At 33.3% G+C, this 21,414-nt stretch overlaps 1 protein-coding gene across 3 annotated transcripts in view; it reads left to right on the top strand.

Annotated features, from left to right (window-relative positions):
* The window catches only part of Akt (AKT serine/threonine protein kinase), a 236,926-nt gene extending 225,300 nt beyond the window's left edge, over nucleotides 1–11,626 (top strand). For all 3 annotated transcript variants that reach the window (XM_090399753.1, XM_090399751.1, XM_090399754.1), the window contains exon 13: nucleotides 8,076–11,626. In XM_090399753.1, coding sequence (XP_090255879.1) covers nucleotides 8,076–8,279 — 204 coding nt within the window. In that variant the 3' untranslated portion in view covers nucleotides 8,280–11,626. The remainder of the gene's footprint in view (nucleotides 1–8,075) is intronic.
* The last annotated feature ends 9,788 nt before the right edge of the window (nucleotides 11,627–21,414 follow it).

Below are 21,414 nucleotides of genomic sequence, written 5' to 3'. Positions count from 1 at the left end.
AACAATAACTGGGGAATATTATTCCGATCTTTTAACCAGACTAGACGAAAAAATTTGTCAGAAAAGACCTTGTTTGCAGAAGAAAATAATGATCTTTCATCAGGCCAGTTCACCTGCCCACAAAGGTGTTTTGGTAATGGGAAAATTAAGGGATCTGCATTATGAATTGTCGGAACATTCACCCTATTCCCTAGATTTGGCTCCCTTTGACTTCTGTCTCTTCCCAAAACTAAAACTCTTCCTCGCTGGTCAGTGTCTTTCTTCGAATCAAGTGGTGATAGCAGCTGTAAAGGAGTATTTTGCAGATCTTACTGAGAACCACTACAGGGATGGGATAATGGCACTGGAGCATTGCTGAAATCAATGTACAGTCAACCCTCCTATAACGCGATTAATTCGTACCGCGTTATATGGAAACCGTGTTATAAGAAACTCAGATTTAACGTGCAAACCAGGCCGCGTTATATGGAAACCGCGCTATAAGAAACTCAGAATTAGTACGAATCAGATTGATTCGTACCGCGTTATATGGGAACCGCGTTGAGTGAAACTCGGAAGTAAGTAAAATCACTTGTTAATCAGTTTGATTCGTTCTCCGTTGTATGAAAATTGCATTCTCAGAGCGTCAAGTTATGGTGCATATGGTTGTGGAAAAAATTTTACAAACACAAAAGGCAAGTAATATGTTAAGTACAATAAAATTATCTTTATTGAATCGAAGAGTTCATACAAGGAAATGATAAAAAAAAATCACACTAAAACTAAACTAAACTAAAAAAACTGTTTTCCAACAAAACCAAGAAAATTATGTAAAATTGCGTAACATAATTTCATGTGTATTGAACGCTTTTAACACTCATCCTCGCTTTCAAATATGAGTGGCCTAACTCTTCGTCTTTTAATGGGCCAAATGTCTTCCTCACTTGACAAATCTTCATGTTGATTTTCAATCGTAGCTTTTTTTTCTAACTCTACTAAAACCTCTCTATACGGAGCTAAGCAGTTTCTTAACTCTCTTTTAAACTTTGCGCTGCGACATTATGCAAACCTGGGGTTAACAATTATTTTATTATTATTATATTACAACAAATAAAAAATATTACCTACAGTATTGTGTAATGTTGTCCAATTACGATAACACAAATTAATCGAGCAAAAGGCACTTTATTGAACACTAATCGTGATATGTACGTCTGCACGGATTTACAGACAGTTTCCTACTAAGTTGCACTTAAAATTGATGACAAAGTGGGTGGTTGCAACAGCAAAAGTTCGACAGCGCTATTGGATAAAAAAATTCATGCAAATACGCCAACCATACGGTCTATTTTAAGCATTAAAACAGAGCACTGTGAACAATCTCGCATCGTTTCTTCGCGTATAGGGAATTCCCTGATAACTGAAATTGGAAAATGGTGATGTACCTTCACCAAAATGAAGGGAATTCCCCGTTAATTTCATCTGTAAAAATTTAACACATAGATAAATTCATGCTATAGAGAATCTTCTTAAGCCAATTAAGTTGATGGAATGTTGTTGAACGGAAACCGCGTTATAGGAGGGCTGTCGCAATTTTGGCTCCGCGTTATATGGAAACTGTGTTATAAGAGCTGCGTTGTAGGAGCACTGACTGTATTAGTCTTAAGGGAGATTATGTTGAAAAATAAAAATAATTTTGAAATTATAAATTCGTTTTTTCATTGTTTTTCTGAGAATTTTTCAGACCACCCTTGTAGAATAAGAGAGAAATTAGCCAAAACACTACACTAGCAATACAAGTGTGTTCAAACCAGTTTTAAGTTAAGGATCTGATATTGGAGCTAAGTTAAAAATAAAGTACTTGATCAAAGAGTATCATCCACAGATATGAGAGTTCTGAGAAAAATTAGGAGGGTGAATAGATGGCATCGATATTAGAATCATATCAAAAATAGAGAAATTGGGAAGAGATTTTAGCCTTTAGGAATGTGTGAGCGGAGCTATGGTTATATAGTTATTAAACAGAATGGGAAAGGAAAAGTTGGCTAATCAGGTTTTTGATGCCAAGGTGGTAGGAAAGAGACATAGAGTAAGACCACGATCTAAGTAGATTGATTCAGTCAGATGTGCCCTGGAAGACAGAAATATCATAGGTGACAATATTGGAGTGCTGACAAGTGATAGACTAATTTGGAGAAAAGTTATTGCTATGAGATAAGTAATGTTAAACTTTATTATATAATACTGTCATAGTATCCTGTACACCTCTTGAGAATACATATCAGGAAATTGTTGATAATGATATTAAAACACAGAGGCAGTCCTTGCTTTGCATGGTATTGAAGGACTGTGAAAATGACCATGCAAGCTGAAACTGTATGAAGTGATCTTAATCATCAATGGGAAAAATTCTGATTGTTCCATGTCCTTTAAAAAATATTTGTCAAAACATTTGAAATTCTCTTATTGTCAGTTATAAATGTATAGGGAAATGGCAAAAAATAGAAAAACTAATATTTATTTAGTACATTATAATTTAAAATATTATGAATATACAGAATTAAAGTGTTGCATTTCTTTTATAAAAACTGATCACCAGTAGTTTCTCGTATAACATATGATATGGAACGAGTATCTTTTCTATGCCTTGGCAAATTGTCATACTCCATTCTAAGGTTGGATCAATTTTTAATATTTTATCCTTTGCACTTTCAGTGTTGTGAAATATCTCTGAAAGTTCTTTAATGTGAAGTTTTTTTTTGTCAGCATCACTTCCTCTGATACATCTTCATCCTTTTCATCACAGCCACTTTCCTCATTTATGTTGATTGGATTTTAACGGTATAGATGCGAACACAGATTGATAAGAATATAACTATTTATTAACTTAAATGCTAATATTTTGCTGGTATTATATCTAGTATCTTCAGAGCATGCAAAGTTTGTTACAGTAGTGAGACAACTGCAATCCGGTGTAACAGTGGGACTAGTATGAGTAATTGTAGCATGCAACACAAAGACTGAAATCCTAATTACATGGCATCTAAGTTTAAAAAAAAAATATATATATATATATATATATATACAGTCATATCCCGACTTACGCGGTTTCTTATATGTACATATTCCCATCTCGCTTCACACCTCACTGCTAGTCGTATCTTTCAGGCACCGGCTGTATTCGCCAGTGTCGCATGCTGTGAACAAGCACTGACGTGTTTCACACGGTCTCCATTCATACACGATTTTTATAGTCTACAAATCTTGCGATTGTTTAATGTTATGGTCTTGATAAAAATTTTATCCCATAAAAAATAATAATGTCATCCAAAAGAAGCAAGTCCAATTCTTCTACAGCTAGCAAGAAAAGAAAAACATTGACTTTGGAAACAAAACTCAACATTATTAAGGATTTCGAAGGCAGAATGAAAATTTGTGAGTTAGCAAAGAAGTTCGATCTACAGGAATCCACAGTAAAAACAATCGCAAAAGAAAGGTTTACAGATTTTGGGCGGCATAGATTCTAACGAGGAACGAATTGTAGCCACAAGGCAAGGAATAAAAAAAATCATTAGCTTGCTATGAAGAAATTTTGCGTGACAAGAAAAAGACATTATACCGTCAGACGAATCTATCAGATTTTATGAAACCATCGACATCGAAATAACTTTCTTTTTTTTTTATGTACGAAAAACTACAATTATGATTATATTTCTTAAAAAATATAGATGTTTTTGTAAACTTTTGGTCCCAATTGTATGTTTACATATATAAATTACATGCAAGTCGAATTCCCGAGTTACGCGAATTCGACTTGAGTGCTTTTTGTTGGTCCCGCCTACCACGTAACTTTGGGGTTTTACTGTATATTAATTTGGTCTTAGGATGACTGTCTCCCAAATCTTTGGTAGATTTATACAGCCATACTTGTTGAGGTTTGGAGTATGTTTCAAGGCTTCTGTTGATTCCAGGAACAACCTCTCTGACTTGTAAAAGCTTCTGTCCAGTACTTTTGTTTTTTTCATTGATCCTGTGTGCAGGGATATCCAAAGCATAGTCTGCCAGACCCGACTTGCCATAGCGAAAGTACCGGATATATTTTTTGTGTTCACTGAGACACAGTTCTTCCTGTCTGTCCATAGTAGGCTTGATGACATGAACAGGGCACTTCATAAAGACTCCTGGATGTGATAAAGGAGAGAATCTGTCCTTAGGTGAATGGATGAGAGTTGCCAATTTCATATAAGGTTTAAATATGGTGCCTAGTTGGTTTTTGTTAAGCACTCTAGATATCTTTTCAGATGTGCCTTTAATGTATGGGATGGTGATAGTTTTGTTGTAGTCTTCTGCAGCAGATAGTGGGGGGATTTTGGGGGAGCATTTAGTATTTTATCTAACTTATGGGGATTATAGCCATTGGTCAGGAAGGTGTGATGCAGGTGAGAAAGTTCAGCAGTGAAAGCAATGTCATTGGAACAAATTGCTCTAGCTCTGTGGGTTAGTATTTTTAAGATACCATATTGTTGAGAAGGGTGATGGTGTGATTGTTTGTGTAAATATCTCCTTGTATGTGTGGGTTTTCTATAAACCGAGAATGATAAGGAACCTTCTGGAAGACGTGATTAGTGTGTCCAGGAAGGGCAGACAGTCATTGCCTTCTAGTTCCATTGTAAAGTGGATTTTAAGGTGCTGGCTATTTAGATGCACTAAAAATGTATTCAGTGTGTCTGGGCCATGTGGCCAAATATCAAACACATCATCGACATAGTGTAGCCAGAGACTAGGTTTGAGAGTGGATGTGTTGATAGCTAGCTTTTCCAGATGTTCTATGTAGAAGTTGGCTAAGGGGGAGGATCTCATAGCTGTCCCTTTCCCTTTCCATGTAAAATAACCTGCCTGTACTGTGAATTTAAATAGCTGAAATATATCTCATCTTCTCATCTTCCTTATACCCTCTTTTACCTTGCGGTGTCGAGGGTCCATTGATCATCAGACCTAACTCCGTTTACAGGATAAGGTGGTCAGCCTTATGCCCCGGTGTATCCTATGGCCTGTAGTGTTGAGTTCTCAAGGCCAGTTTGCCTGCTTTGCGGGATGAAAAACCCCAGAATAAACTGGGGAAAAAACCCTGCTGTCCACGCCCAAGACTGGCTAACTTGGCTATGGCTGAGGAAGATCCTTCAGCTCCTCACGTCACCAACGGGAATCGAACCTAGGACACTCCTTCCCCAGGCATATGGTTACGAAGCGCATAGCCACTAGGCCAACCGCGCAGACTAGCTGAAATATATCAGGGGGAAATTGTGAATTTAGTAAGTTAAGAGTTTCAGTTAATGGTGCATTCATGAATAATGAGGTGGTATCAAAACTCACCATTAAGTCTGAACTTTTTAAGGTGTGGTTTTCTAAAATACTTTTTAGGTGGATAGAATTTTTAACAAAAGAGAGGGAATTGTTTGTGCAAATGGCTAGTAGTTTGGCTAAATGTTTAGCAAGTTTATATGTGGGACTGTTTATACTATCTACAGTAGGGCCTAAAGGTATACCTTGTTTGTGAATTTTTGAAGCTCCATATATCCTGGGCGTTTTAATGTGGAAGGGTTTGAGTTTGTTGACTGTTTCTTTTGGCCAGGAAGTGACTTTATTTTCAATAACTTGCACACCTTATTCTTTTGTGAGTTGGTGGGATCTCGATCTATAATTTGATATGTTGACTAGTCTTGGAGAAGGGCATGCATTTTGCTTTCATATATTGTTGTATCCATCACTACAGTTGCATTTCCTTTGTCTGATTTGTTTATGGTAATGTGGTTATTATTGCGTAGCTCTTTTAGAGCCATGATTTTTTTATGTGAGATATTATTTTTGGGAGGCTGAGAATGGATTAGGATGTTGGTCACGTGTAACCGAATATTATTGGCTATTGCTGGAGGCAGGTCGTATACCCCACGTTCAATGGAAGCCATTATTTTGGCTTTTGGAACTTCTTTAGGAGTAATGGTCAATGATGTTTTTGTATTTTAGTCAACAGTTCATATCTGAGAGCTGCTCCAGAGAAAAACTCTATTACTATTAGAATCACTACTACCATTTCTACTACTATTACATCCAAGATCAGTTAATTTAGTCTTGCCTGGAAAAGATTAGACTAGTCTTTTTTCTCCAAACATTTGAGTGACAAAACTACATATTCAAAGAAGTATCAGTCACTATATTTTAATCTGGTTAAAATGTTAAGGCTCAGGGAAATATTATTGCACTGATGTGTAATCTTTAAATTTCTGTGTAAAATATGTATGCAATTTTATACTGAAATACAGCAATCCTTCGATTAATGTGCCTCTAAAATTCGATTAATGCACTTATATACATCTTAAAAATAAATGTTACAGATTTTTAAAATTTTTGATCTATACATTTTTTATATCTAACTATTTTTAAAAATCACTCACCAGGATAAAATAATTTACTTACCGATTTGAAACATTTCACAAAGTTATTTTTTAATGGCATACTACACTATTTCCATGTACACTATCTTCCAAATTTACCACCAACATTTATGTCGTCTGCTTTACGTAGCATTTTGCTAATCATATCTCGTGTAATTGTTTTCTTTACTTTTTTATTTTAAATTATTTTCCTAACCTTTAATCACGAGTAAAAGAATTAGTGAGCAAAAAATAGAAGTGTGAAAATGATTCAAAAAGTAATCTGATTGGAAGAAAAACTTGAAATAATAAAGAAAAATGAACAATGAGAGTCCAGAGCAGAGATAGGACAAAAACACAAAAATGGGTGAATCATCTACTGAATACAAAGATAAAGGTAAGGCTGTTTCAAGTTCATCATGCATGCACTCGAAATCAAAGTTTCATAATGATTGAATTAGAGAGACTTCTTTTTACATGAATTGAAGATTGTAACCAAAAACAGATCCCGCTAAACACTGGCCTTATTAAATCAAAAGCATTGTCTCTTTGTAACCGAAAGAAAGGACTATGATTGATGGAAAAGAAGAAGAATTTCATGTTAGTGCTGGGTGATTTGAGCTTTTCAAAAAGAGATATAGTCTACATAATGTTCTAATCACAGGTGAATCTGCAAGTGCAGATAAAGAGATATCCAGGAGATTTTGAAGAAAATTGTGTAAGAAGGGAACTATTGTGATCAACAAATATTTAATGTCGATGAAACCGGCCTTTTTTTGGAAGCGAATGCCTTCCAAGACTTTTCTAGCCAAATCAGAGACATCTCAGCCTGGTTATAAAGAAGCAAAGTCGAATGAAATTATTGCTAACAGTATGCGAGCCATTTGGAAGCACAGTCCTCCACATTGTGCAAATGATTTTAGAGGGTTTTCAAATGAATCTAAGTTAATTAAATGTCATTCTGAGAAGTTGAGTGATTCCTACCTGCTAAATTTAGATGCACAGCAAGAAGATCATGAAGAATATGAAGAAAATTTAATCACTGATAGCCCAAAGAGGTTTCACAGAAAAAAATTGAAAATAGTTTTTGTACAGTCGAAGTTTTTAAGCAGCAATGCTTAGAGAACCGACTCTGGTAAAGAGAGAACCAGTAAAATTTGCAGAAGAGGCAATAGAGCCATACAGCAGTTGTATGAAAAAAAAAAGAAAACAGAATGCCCGCCAAACTACGTTAGGCTCAATTCTATGTTAAGAAGCAGAATAATAAATTTCAGCTTCATGGTTTTCCTTTAACTAAGCCTTGATACATACCCTAATTCTTTTATAAAAAAACTTAAGGTTAAAAAAGAAATCTGAGGAACGAAATATACATTTTCCCATAGGTTGCTATATTCGATTAGTGCATTTTCGATTAATGCGCCTGTTTTAAAGAATGCATTAGGCACATTAATCGAGGGATTGCTGTAAATGTTTAGTTTTGTGCCCAGTATCTTATTATTCTAATTTTCTTAGTTTAATTCTTCATTTCAGATTACTGATTAGGCTTTAAAAGAAAATTCACATTTTATATATATTACACACAAACACACACAGTGAAAACAACTTAAACTATTATAGTTTTGTGTGGTTTAAGTTTTTCCTGAATATTAGTTTATTTATTTCCAGGTGACACCCCCCTTTAAGCCTCAGGTCACATCTGATACAGATACAAGGTATTTTGACCAAGAATTTACTGGTGAATCTGTGGAATTAACTCCTCCTGATCATGGGCCTTTAAATTCCATCACAGAAGAAATGGAGCAGCCATATTTTCAGCAGTTTTCTTTCCATGGGAGCAGCAGTACGTTAGGACGTAGCATTGACCAATGAATGATCAAGCTCATTCACTTGAACTGTTCAACAAATAAGGAGGGGAAAAAATGAAGAGTAGCATCATCAATCACTATATCAGTGAGATGCTTGAGTAGTCCCATATGACACTGTTGGTCACCCTTAAACATCCAAGAAAATGGCCATTCTTCCTAGTTAGAAACAATAGATGTAACAGGTTGTCAACAGAAGGAGAAAAGTTTACATAAACAAACATGGCTGATACTGTTAGTTTTCCATTTATTTTTAAAACTGTTGATATTTTGTTAAATTTTTTGTTAAATGGTGGGACATGGTCCACATTTTTTGTTAAATGGTGCAGCATGACCTAATATATTGATTAGAAAAGAAAGTACTAAAAGTTTAGGGTATTTTGGTGCATTTTGAATGTTGTTTTGCTATTTATCTTGGGCTGTTTGATATTAGGTTAGATATTTAAAAACAACACTGCATTCATACTGAAATTTCATTATAAATGTAGACTTTATATTTTTGATTTATAAATATATAAAGTATAAAATAAATTATTCTTTAATATAAAGTAAAATATTAAAAAAAGTTGCTTAAGCTCTTAGTATAGAATCAGTATGAAGAAATAAACACAAAATAAATTTCCTAAAACAATAATATTAATCTTAAAGGAGTGAGAGAAAACTATATAAATTATATATTCTTATATGTTAAACTGTGCCTTAAATTAAGTTTTCAATTTTTCCCCTCCCCATTCCTCTATTAGTCACATTAGATAATGGCTCAGAGCTAGTGTTGCTAATATAGGATTAACACACATCTAGTGTTTTTGTTTAAATTTTTATTTATAATTCTAATTTGGCCAGTTGTTAGTATACTTGGAATAAACTGTAAACAAGACCCACTTCCATTTCTACTAACAGTTGAGCTATATAGCTATGAAAGTGTTTTTTAATTGATGTAAATTTCTAAGGGATCAAACTGCTAGAATATTCATAATTCTTTTCATTTTGTTAAACACTAATAATTTCTGCAAATATCTATTTGCATATTTCTTTTTTATAAGTGATTACACTGATATGTGCGAGTCTTTTTCTTTATTTATTCTACTCCCATTATCAGCATAATTTATTGCAAATATTTTTTGTACAGATTTAGAATCTGTTTTTTTTTTTCTTAAATAGTTTAGGCCATACATTTAATAGAAAATAAATATTTTTTATCCTTAATTTTAGTTTGTCTTATGAAGTGCAAGACGAAAATAATGCTTACTGAAATATTACGAGTACTAGTGGTGATTATTTTAATGTAAAAAAGTATTTTTCAATGTCACATAAACTGCATTTATAAACTAAAAACAAATGCCATCACTCACAACTATCATAACTTAGGATATTAAAAATTATATTGTGAATATTTTAATTACTTGCTTTTAGAAAGCAAAATAAATGGAGTGCATATAACATTTTTGTCTTCCTAGAGCCTAGCTCATCTTTAATTTGTATAAATCCTCTCCTTTAATTTATTTTGTTAATTTTCAGTGGCTTGTTTAGCTTAAGTTACCATTTCCTATGCATAGAATATGAAAATAGTTGTCAGATTATAGGCTATTCCTTTAATTTGAGCAGTTCTGTATATGCTTATTCTTTAGGTAATTTGAAATATTTTAATATATTTGCAATTCTTTGCTGTATTTTGATATTAAAATGTAAGTGTAGTAGTATGCTTTAAATATTGTTTTTAATTGATTTTGATTAAGTCCTCCTTTGTACGTGTATCGTATCAGTGAAACACATTCATCCTATGTAGATAAAGAAAATCAAGCTGGAAAGTTTTTTTTTTGTTAATATTTAACGTGTACAAATATTTTTTTCTGCATATTTTATATAAATTTGTTGTTGAGACTAATGCTTTTCCTAATTGTGTTTAATATGATTCTTTTAACTATTTGAATTGATATTAGGGCTGGTTTCTGATAGTTTGTTTTTGTACATATACAGTGAAGTTCATATCATTATATATACAAGTATAATTTTCAGATTCATAGTAATCATGAATGTGTGGCTCTATTTGCATTTTTTAAACCTGTTGGTAAAATTTTATTTTTCTTTCTGAGACCTGGTGTGCATTTTCTCCCAAAATTTAAAAAATTTACATATATAGCTGTGCTGATTTTATAGTTTGAAAATGGCTCGTAAACGATGTGTAAAATGATAGTAATATAGCATTTCTCTTGTAAATATATAAATATTTTTCACACTGGTTGCAGTACAAATATCCTTATGAAGAAAGAAGCACGTTGATTTTAATGTGACTCAGTGGTGTTCTTAGTTACACTAATATCACATAACTTTTCATATATTAAAGTCAGTTATTTACTTAAAGGTAGATGCAAAATGTGCTTGTAATATATTTGATCTCTGAAGCTTTTAAAGAAATAGCATCATCCTTATACATGTACATGCATTTGTGTTCCTCAGTACAAGTGTATAAATACAGTGTACAGTTTGTCGATCTTGCCTCACCACTACATTAACTCTTGTAAAAATAAGCCCGGTGGCTGTAGTTCCAGAAAAGTAAATAAAATTGTGATGCGTATAACGTATGGCTTATAGGAATGTTAAATCTACTCTGTTTGAGTTGCATTGCAGTTATCAAAAGAGAGAAAATCTAATCATAACTTGCCATATGGATGTTAATTGTGATGTAGAAACACATCCTCACATATCTTGATTGTTCATTTGTTGTGCTGTTTGGGTTACATTTCCCACACATCATTGTTGATAGTTCCGAACATTCAGGTGCTAAAATACAACAAAATGTGCCTCATGTTGTCAGTAAGTCATAGTGACTGGTGTGATTTAAAGTATAAAAACAGTATATGAAACTGCAAATTCATAATCCTGCAGATGTATTTTTTATACAGTATTGATTATATACATATGTAGAAATAAAAATGATAAAATCTTGCAGAAGTGACTGAACAACCCATAATATTTTGCAATAATCACTTTGTAATTCTTACACTGAGCTGAAAGTGATCCTGTTAGTTTTATGAAGGTTTTGTTAAACTTGTGGTGTGTTACCTCTATGGGTAAAGAATGAGACATTCTCCTAAAATAACTAGATTTTGCAGCAGTATCATTATTATATACTGCAGTATATATCTAGCATTAATATAAATATCAGATATGTGAGGTTGTTTAGTGCTACAGTTTAACAAAAATGAAAAGTAATCAGGTTCTGAAATTGTTTCTGTGACTTACTGCATAACTCAAGAAAGTATTAATTTTTGCTTAGATTATGGCAGCTGATAAGTCCACATTGTAAGAGAATATCTCTGTTGTGAGGCTAATAGAAATAAAATTGAGAAATAATTTGTTGTTTATTTATTGTTTTTTCACCTTAATTAATAAAGGCTTCAAGAAGGAACTGTAGTTTTAAGATAGTAATAAAAGACACTATTTGTGGTTAATTGATAAACCAGTGTTCAGATTTCTGTGAGCTGAGTATGGACCAAACTGGGACAAAATTCATTCAGTTTGCAAACAATCAAATTGTGTGTTAATCTGTTTCATGATGTCATTTTCATTTAATTTACTTAACAACAGTTCTATCACCTCTGCTTTCAGTCATAGGATTTAAAACCACTAAGGAGATTACTTAGGAATGGACAAACAGGACTGAGATGTGTTACATCTTTCAGAGAAAAAAGTCAGGCCTCTGCAAGACCAGACATTGCTTAGGTCATAAATACATTTCATTATCTATGGCTGGAGACTTCAAATGAATAAATAGACAAGGAATTGAGATTTGGTAGATAAAGTTCATCACCTGGTGGCAAACTGTCATGCTTATTGAAAGCCTGAAGCAGCCAAAATCATGTGCGTAATTAACTCCAGAATCAAGCTCCATATTTCTCCTGCTTATAATGTAAATCACGAGGATCACTGTGCATCATAACACAACAACACTATAATCAACATCTACAAACTTGATAATGCAAGTGATTAATATGAAATTTCATTTTAAGTCGGTAAGTGGTACATAAAATATTTTATTCAGTTAATGACAAATCAAACTGCTGTTTTTATTGATGCGTTTTCTGCTTTTACAAGATTCAAAGGTGTATCATGCTGTGATAATCCTACCAATAGTATCTGTGCTGTTTGTTCATATGGACCAGGAAACCAGTGGTCTTTATGGCACTATTTTTTCAATAATTTGAAGTGAACTGTTTCTTCTCCTTCATCCTCAATACAGGTTGAGTTCCGTGTGGATAAGAGCTTTCTACCGTTCTCTGTCCAAAGCAAGCTCTTTCATATGCCAACAGCTTTGACACTCCATTGCAGTTCCGAGGACTTTATGCCATGTTATAGTCTAGCACCTTCAAATACCAGACAAGAAAGTCTGTCCAGTTCCATTTGCACAACATGATCAACCAACAGAATTGATGCTTTTTTTACTGTGTTAAAAAATTGTTGCATTGGGGATATTCAAATCTTGCAGAACTTATGCATTCTGTTGATTTTGCTGAAGCATTTCATTTCAAAATCCAACAGTTTTCCTTCTGCTTCTTTTGTTTTTTAAGGTCCAAGTTTCTGCCCCATAGAGAGCTGTTGGTAGTATTATACTTTCGTATAATTATATTTTTAGAGTTGTGCGTGAATTTTGCTTTTTTTCTGAATTTTATTAAGTATACTCATTGTTGACCATGCTATGGAGAATGTGTGTTTTATTGTTGCTATGTCATTTAAATTTGAAGTCAGATATGCTCCTAGGTAATTAAAACCATTAACTTGTTCTATGGTTTCCTGATTGTGTTATCCGTATATCTTCCAATTTCATTATCTTTGTTTTACTTGAATTTATAAATCATATTATAATTTCTGCAGGTTTCTTGTAATTTTGCAAGCTGGTATTTGGAGATTTGATTTATCTCTGTTATAATTATTACATCATCTGCATATATGATATGTGTGGTTGGTCTTCCATGGACTTTTACTCCTTTTGTTGAGGACTTTTAATGAGTTATTGGATGAAAATGTTAAAAAGCACAAGGGAGAGTGGGCATCCTGCATAACTCCTCATTTGATTTCAAGTTTTTTGATTGTGATATTTTCATATTTAACTACTATACTTGTATTATGATACTGATTTGAAACAAATCTTAGTATTTCAAAGGATGCGTTTTTCTTTGTTAATATTTGAATAAGTTTTCCTCAATTGACAGAATCAAATGCTTGTTTAAAATACACAAAAAAGCAATAAAGATCTCTACCCTTGTCCCATGTGATTTTGGCTAGACTGTGAAGAGTAAAGATATGGTCAACTGTTGACCTGTTATTTAAAAGTTTGTTCTTTGTCTATTTGCTGTTTGTAAATGTTGTTTAGACGATTCTGTATTATTTTTACAAAGATTTTTTAAGAGTCGAAAAGAAGAGTAATTGGTCTATAATTGTTACATTTTTGAGCATCACCTTTTTTTTTTTTTTCTTATGTATAGACAAGATTTTGCCCATTTCCCCATCATTTAGTTTAGTCCCAGTGAGAAGCATATTATTGAAAAGTTTGGTTAGTTGTTTAATTAGATTATGTCCATCATTGTTATAGAGCTCTCAGGATTTTTCATCAATTCCATGTGCTTTTAATGTTTTCATTTAGTTAAGTGAAAGAATTACTTCTTCCACTAAGATTATGGGTGCTGTATCTTTCTCACTGGTTGGTATATGTTGGTGAAAGCTTATCTTTAAAGATATTAGAGAAATAATTGTACCAGATGTGTTCCATTTCTCTTATATATATCCAGTTATTTAAAGTTACCTTGTCTTGCAAATCTTTCATGGTGAGAGGTGAAAGAATGTAGTCTTTGGTAATCTCTTTATTGTAGCATAGAAAAATTTGGAGTTATGACATAAATAGGCCTCTGTACATTTGTCTGCTTTATCATTCAGCCAATCTATTTTTGCATTTCAGTATATCACGGTTGGTTGGTTTTGTAGTCTTTTTTTAGCCTGTCTTTTCTGCTAATTTCCCATAATCTCATTATCTCTGATGTTATTCAGTGATTATTTGGTTTCTTCTAAAAACCTGTCAGCTGTGATCAGGTTATATTGTTTTTCAGAAAGTTCCATCCATTTTCAATGTTAACGTCTTCCATGTTTTGTCTTTCCTTTCCTTAATGACTGATCTCATTAAGATCTGCCTGTACACCTTAAATTTTGAAGAAGTAAAAGATGAATAAGAGGAGACCAAAAAGAACTTGGCTACAGTCTTTGAAAAAGGTCACAATTATCGACCTTCAGAAAGATAACAGAAATGGCCACAGGCTATATATAGCTAGATGGCAAATATTTGTTCATTGCTCGACCTGTCATCGGATGGATGAGAAAGAAGAAAATAAGCTCAAATTGATTCACAGACAAAAAAAAAATACATTAGTAATTGAGAGTAAAAACAGGAATATTTGAAATAGATCACTCCATTGTACCAATGATATTAAAATACTAAAGATAAAAATTAAAGTTAGCATTTTGGAGACATGTAAATAATGGATCAATATTACTGTATTTGTTGGAGCAGTTAATTGTGATTTTATTGTATATAAAAAAAATTAAGTTAATTAGTATCAACTTTTTAATTAAGATTTTTCTCCCTTTCAAATGTGGCATACAAAGTAATCTAAAAAAGCACGAAGAAACCTCAATGTATTTGAGAAAAATATATGAATGTGCATGTTTTGTAATCTTTTGTTTTCATCTAAAAAAAAAAAAATCAAATGTGGAATATACCATAATAGTGCTCACAAAAATGATTATAAAATCTACCTGTCATATTACATCCAAGTTGGAATCACTGCACAACAAAACAAAATTTTATTTAAGCAAAAATAAATAAAAGTATTGTTAATAGTTAATAATTCTTGCTGGTAATTAAATTTTTATGAAGAAACGATTTGCCATTTGCTGATTCTTAATTTAATTGTTCTTCAGTTAAGATTACATAACAAGAAATGATTGTTTTTCTGAAATTAGACATTATTACTTTAAAGGAATATGCAGGAAAAAAAAGGTCAGTATTTTTCAATAATTTGATGACACAATACAAATAATGCTTGAACATATTATAATCATAAGGATGGTTTTTAAAGATTTTTTCTAGAAAAGCAGAATGGACTTATGAGACATTAAAAAAAGTTACAAATATTGAGTAGATTCAATTACAAAACTAGGCATAGCTAATCTTTAGGCAGATGAAGCAGATGAATTTCATTGTCTTGTGTGCGCCACTGCCCGACATGGTTTGAAAAACTTCTGTTTGGTTTTTTTTCTAAAACAGGGTTTCTGGATAATGTAAGAAATAAAATAAATAACAAGTGGAAAAAAAAATCGAACTCCCACATTGTACTAACATACTATAAGTTTACAATCGTATAGTAGTCACAATAAAAAAACAAAAATGGAAACAAATGTCAGTTTATTAGACACTAGCAAAAAAAATACTCTCACCCAATCTCTGCCTGACATGGTTTGAAAAACTTCTGTTTGGTTTTTTTTCTAAAACAGGGTTTCTGGATAATGTAAGAAATAAAATAAATAAGTGGAAAAAATAATCAAACTCCCACATTGTACTAACATACTATAAGTTTACAATCATATAGTAGTCACAATTAAAAAAACAAAAATGGAAACAAATGTCAGTTTATTAGACACTAGCAAAAAAAATACTCACCCAATCGCGAACATCATTATATGGTAGATCAAAAAATGATTGACAAAATATTCTTACCTGAGCTGTGTCATTGTTAATTTCTGGAAGGGCATTTAAGCATTCATTTTTCAGAATGTTTGTTGTACACACAGCATACAGAGATCTTATATTTTTTATGACAGTTAACAATTTTCTATTTGTAATATCTGTGCAATAAAGTTACGAAATGATGTCCAACATTTCATTTCATTCCATTCCATTAGTGAAGTCCTTGTGTCTAGTCATTTTCCAAGTTTTTGAATGTTAAAGACAGGACTATATATATATATCCTTCAAAGCATACAATTTGAAATATTTGTAGTGATATCTTTAGAACTGGGAAGAAAAAAAAAAAAAAACTGAAAAGTACACTAAACCATTTTACTATTTACTATATATTTTGAAAGTGTGTTATGTACCAGGAGCATGAATAAACATGTTTTCTTGTTATGTTATACAGTAAATATAGTCCATCCTCACTGGAGCAAAGAGCATTATAGTGAATAGCCAGTTAAAGCTCCCTCTCCCCAATGCTTTTTTTTTTGGGGGGGGGGAGCAAGAGTCAACTGCAGACTAATTATATTTCACTTTCAGTATAGCATTCATATATATGCCAGCATCTTCTAATGGTAGATTAGTTTTGCAGTTCAAAGAGTGTAAAATGTTTTCATTTTCCTCTGTTTATACTTCAACAGAATCAATGTCAAACTGATTTTATACAGTGTAATTACCCAAACCTTAAGGTCTATAAGGAGATTATCCTCCTTATAGATCTTAATGTTCATAATGCAATTGCTCCCCTTCTCTAATATCACAGCATGATTCACCTGTGGAAACACCTTCCATGTGCCTACCAAACATTCACTGCCATTGACTCAACTATATGCTCATCCTGACAACCTATTTGAGAGCAATCACTTTCCTGTGATATCCACTTTTTTGAATGGGTAACCATGTACTACATTAGAGATATCACAGTGGAAAATGAAGCAAGCTGACTGTGCACCTTTATATTTTGTTTATGCAGTATAATTGATATTTTATCTGTTATTGATTGCATACATATAGGGGAGAATCACTGTTTCTTCTGAAGGCCTGTTTTTCATGTTCATCAGACTATCTTGGATGTTGGTAGTATTTTGTTGACTAATGTTCTATTATAACCATTCTTTGGTAGGTAATCCAACTCTTGGTTTTCTATTTTAGTAGAGATCATGTAGGAACAAATAATGCCCATTCTCTGCACTGGGTGATGGGATGTAGCACGTAAGTAACGTCTGGTGTTTGTTGGCTTCTGTATACTGAGAAACAAGTGTGTTCTGTTCAAATACTTCAAGTGTGCCTCAAAATGATAGACCTGTTTACCTCCAATTCAACAGTGAATTTAATCCAAGAGTGAATGTTATTAGGATACATGAGGAATTTTTTCAATGTTCAAACCACTCCATGAATAGATTTGCTAATCCTTCTATTCAAAATATACTTCTTAGAATTTGAAGAAAGTTATTGATGCAATGTTTAAAGAGATCCGCAGTGTTGGGGGAAAGAGGTCTTGTAGTATTTGTATGATTTCTAGTCTTGGTATATTGGTAAACAGATTAATGATATCAAAGCTTACAAGTTGATTAGTAGGATCTGTTATGTCTTTGGTGTGTTCTATGAGGTGTGTCATGTTCTTTATAAAAGAGGTTGCTTTGCCAGTTATCTAGTAAGGCTCAACAGCCTTACTAGATATTTGGATAACAGTGAAGCAGGAGAGTACCTTGCATTAATAGTACTCAGGTAAGCAGTGGCAAGCCCTGCTTATGCACCTTGGAGACCCCATAGATTCTTGAGAGTATCCTGATTCAAGACCTTTTTTGGTATCTTCAGATAAGTTCAGCAGTTTTTTTTTTTTTTTTTCATTCAGTAGAAATTGCATTTTTTTCTATGTATTTTATGGAATTCAAACAACTGTTGAGTTGTCTTTGTCAGCTTTCAGTACAACAATGTTCTTATCCTGTTTAATATTTGTTAGTCAATCATTCCATCTTTGTAATGTTATTACTAGGTGGCCAATGTGGAAAATGTTTTTTTTCTACATTGACCATGATATCTAATTGTATGATATGTAAAAAATAGTAAAATATATATAGTAATACACTATATATATATATATATATATATATATATATATATATATATATATATATATATATATATATATATATTGTGTGTGATTTAGAAGAGCAGTATTAGGATATCAATAAATACTATGGCAAATCAGAACAAGAGAAGTATATAAGGTTATCAGACACATCAACAAGAAATGTCCAACGCATGGAACCATGAAAGATGAAAAGGGTGAAGTCTTGAAGAAAAACGAAATAGGAAAGAGATTAAAAAGGTTATATATGCACAGAATGATGTCTAAAAGAGAAAGGTTAATGGATGAACTGAAGGATCACTGCAAACATAGCAGGAATGACATATACTGAAGGATGAGGTTGAAATGGCATCTGTAAAAGCATAAAAGCAGTGGGAATGATATCATTCCAAAGGCTTTTACAGTTGGGGTGTTCTGTTCCATTTATGGGATGAAGGGAACACACCAAAAGAATGGACAAGATTAATTCTAACAGCCAATTACAAAAAAGAGGAAGCAATATGGATTGCATAGCTGGACCTATAAAAATATAAATATCCAAGCCTGCTTTGGTGTCTTTCAGAATATGTTTTCAATAGCATAGATTAGAAAAAAGGCATGGACTATACTCAAATCTTAGATTGGACAGGAACCTGGTTATCTATTGTGGAACACCAATAACAATACAGAAGCTACCGTGAGAAATTGTGGAAAAACAGCAAGATGATTCTGAACGACAAGAGAAATGAGATAGAGACCCATACTTTCTGGGTATCTTGATCCTGCTTTTGGAAAGGACAATGGATGTATAAAGAAAAATGTAAGAGGAATTTCACTTAAAGGTACAAGAATCAATGATCAGTTAAATATCCCCAATATTAACAGTGCTGAATATTGGGGATATTTAATGACATTTAGAGAAAAATGGATAAATATGTGAATAAAGGTGAATGGACACGAGCCAGAAGTTAGGAGCTTCACCTATCTAGGAAGCAGCACCATGATGTGCACAATATAGACTGTAAAAAAAAAGATAAAATCTCAGATAACACAAGTTAAGATAAAAGTTAGGAAAAGTAAAGTAGTGAGCCTTGACACAAAGAGAGTACTGCAAACATGACAAATATTGGCATTTTAAAGAATGTTATAGAAAGGTGTTAAGAATTGGATAGATGCAAATTTTAATGAATGAATCCTATAGAAAAATAAACTGGAAGGAGAAATGTAACACAAAATAATTAGCAGGAAACCTAACCTTTTTTGGACATATCTGCAGGATGGATGACTGCAGTAAGATTATGCAAATCATGCAATAAATTTTGATGTTCAGTGGAATGGAGAGCATAAACCGAAAAGGATGGCTAAGTGTGAGTGCAGCATGATATCCTCACACTCGAGTGGATAGATATAAAGGAATGGCATGGTAAGAGTTGAGCCAACTGCATCAGAAACCAGCAGGCATTGGACATCATTGAAGCAGTATTATTACTATTATTACAGGCAACTCCAAGGAGTCCTTAGACTCATCAAGGGAGGCCCTAAACATCATACCATTCGCATGGTATCTATCATACTTTGCTTTGAACTCATTTACAGTCATGGCACCCACAACAAACTCTGGGAACTTATTCCACTCATTCACCACTCTCCAAGTAAAAAACCTAGTTAGCACCCTTGCTAACTATACTCCTGCTCAGTTTCCATGGATGGCCTCTAGTTCTCCCATTACCAGAGCTGTTCTGAAAAATTTCCTCTGAATTAATCTTGTAAAAACTCTTCAGTAATTTGAATGTCTCAATCGTATCACCTCTTTTCCACCTATCAACCAATTTCTGTAACCTACAGATCTTCAACCTGTTCTCGTAAGGTTCATTCCATAGACCAGCTATCATCTTGGTCATTTGCCTCTGGATCCTCTCTATCTCCTCACCATCAAGAAGAAACCCAGGGGCTGAGATCTGGGCACAGTAGTCAAGATGGGGTCTTATCAAGGCTTGATAAAGAGGAACAATAACTTGCTTATCTCTACTTGTCAAAGTATTCTTCAGTAACCAAGTGATCTGATTTAGCCACTTTTGCTATGTGCCCCTTAAACTTCAACTCCCTATCCACCAACACACCCGAATCTCTGGCTTCATCAACCTCCTGGAGTACAGTTCCACCAATGTGATATACTGCTGCTAATTTTCACCTTACACTTTGCTACATTAAAACTGACATCCATTCTCATTAGCCCAGACTACCAATGTATTCAAATCATCCTGCAAAATTTTGACATCATGTGCATTCACTATTGCTTCACCCAACTTTGCATCATCAGCAAATAAATTAACAGTTCCTCTCAGATCAGTTCCTGTATCATTAATGAACAAATTAAATAGCAGTGGTCCAAGAACAGAACCCTGTTGCACACCACTAGTAACAGGCTTTCTTTTGGACTCCACTTCTGAATAACCTACTCTCTGATCTTTCCAGAGCTGAGACTTAAATTAAACAATATGGTCAAGGGAACTGATAATTCTTTTGCCACTTAATGGTGTGAAATGGAGGTTGATAGGATGAGGTATTCAGTTGTGTTGCTACAGGCTGTGTAACATTGAGGGTGAAGACAAAGAAATGTATACTAACTTGACTTAGCAAGAGATGTGTGATCATTATGGGTAATTTTAATTATGGTGATATTGATTGGAATATAGTAGGAACAAGTAAAATTAACTTGAGTTCTTAACGGATAACTATCATGGGCAGTATTAACCACGAGTGCATAAGGACTGAGAGGCTTAGATCTCTGGTCTGTATGTGTGAATGGAGTGTCTAATCTTACCCTAGTTGGAAAGAGTGACCATGAAGTGATATCACCTGGGTTGTCGTCAGTCATAAAAGAACTAAAGAAGGGATATATGGAACTACAGAGCTGGTGATTATCCTTGGGCATTGATCAATAGCTATTTAACAGCAGCAATATCTGAGTGTACTGAAAAGGTTAAGGTAGGGGTGAAATGGATGAATGAAGGGATTAAGCATGAAATCTGGAAGAAGGCACTGTGAAGGAAACACAAGATGAATGTTGGTAATAATCGGTTGCATGAATAGTTGAAAGTGCAGACTACAAAAGTGACTTGATTGGTAAAACAAGCAAAAAATGAAGTATGAGCAGAAATTACCCAATCAAGTCAAGAAATGTCCTAGTGAGATCTTTCAATATATGGCAAGAAGAAGAAGAGAATGACTGGAATGATATTAGTTGATGACAATGGCAGATTGGTAACTGATGCATTGGATGTCGTTCAA

The sequence above is a fragment of the Typopeltis vanoorti genome, chromosome 10 (genome assembly GCF_054136105.1).
Source record: "Typopeltis vanoorti isolate ZY-2024b chromosome 10, IOZ_Tvanoo_1.0, whole genome shotgun sequence".
NCBI classification, from domain to species: domain Eukaryota; kingdom Metazoa; phylum Arthropoda; class Arachnida; order Uropygi; family Thelyphonidae; genus Typopeltis; species Typopeltis vanoorti.
The sequence above is the reverse complement of the archived record's forward strand: the minus strand, read 5'-3'. Positions and strand labels throughout refer to the sequence as shown.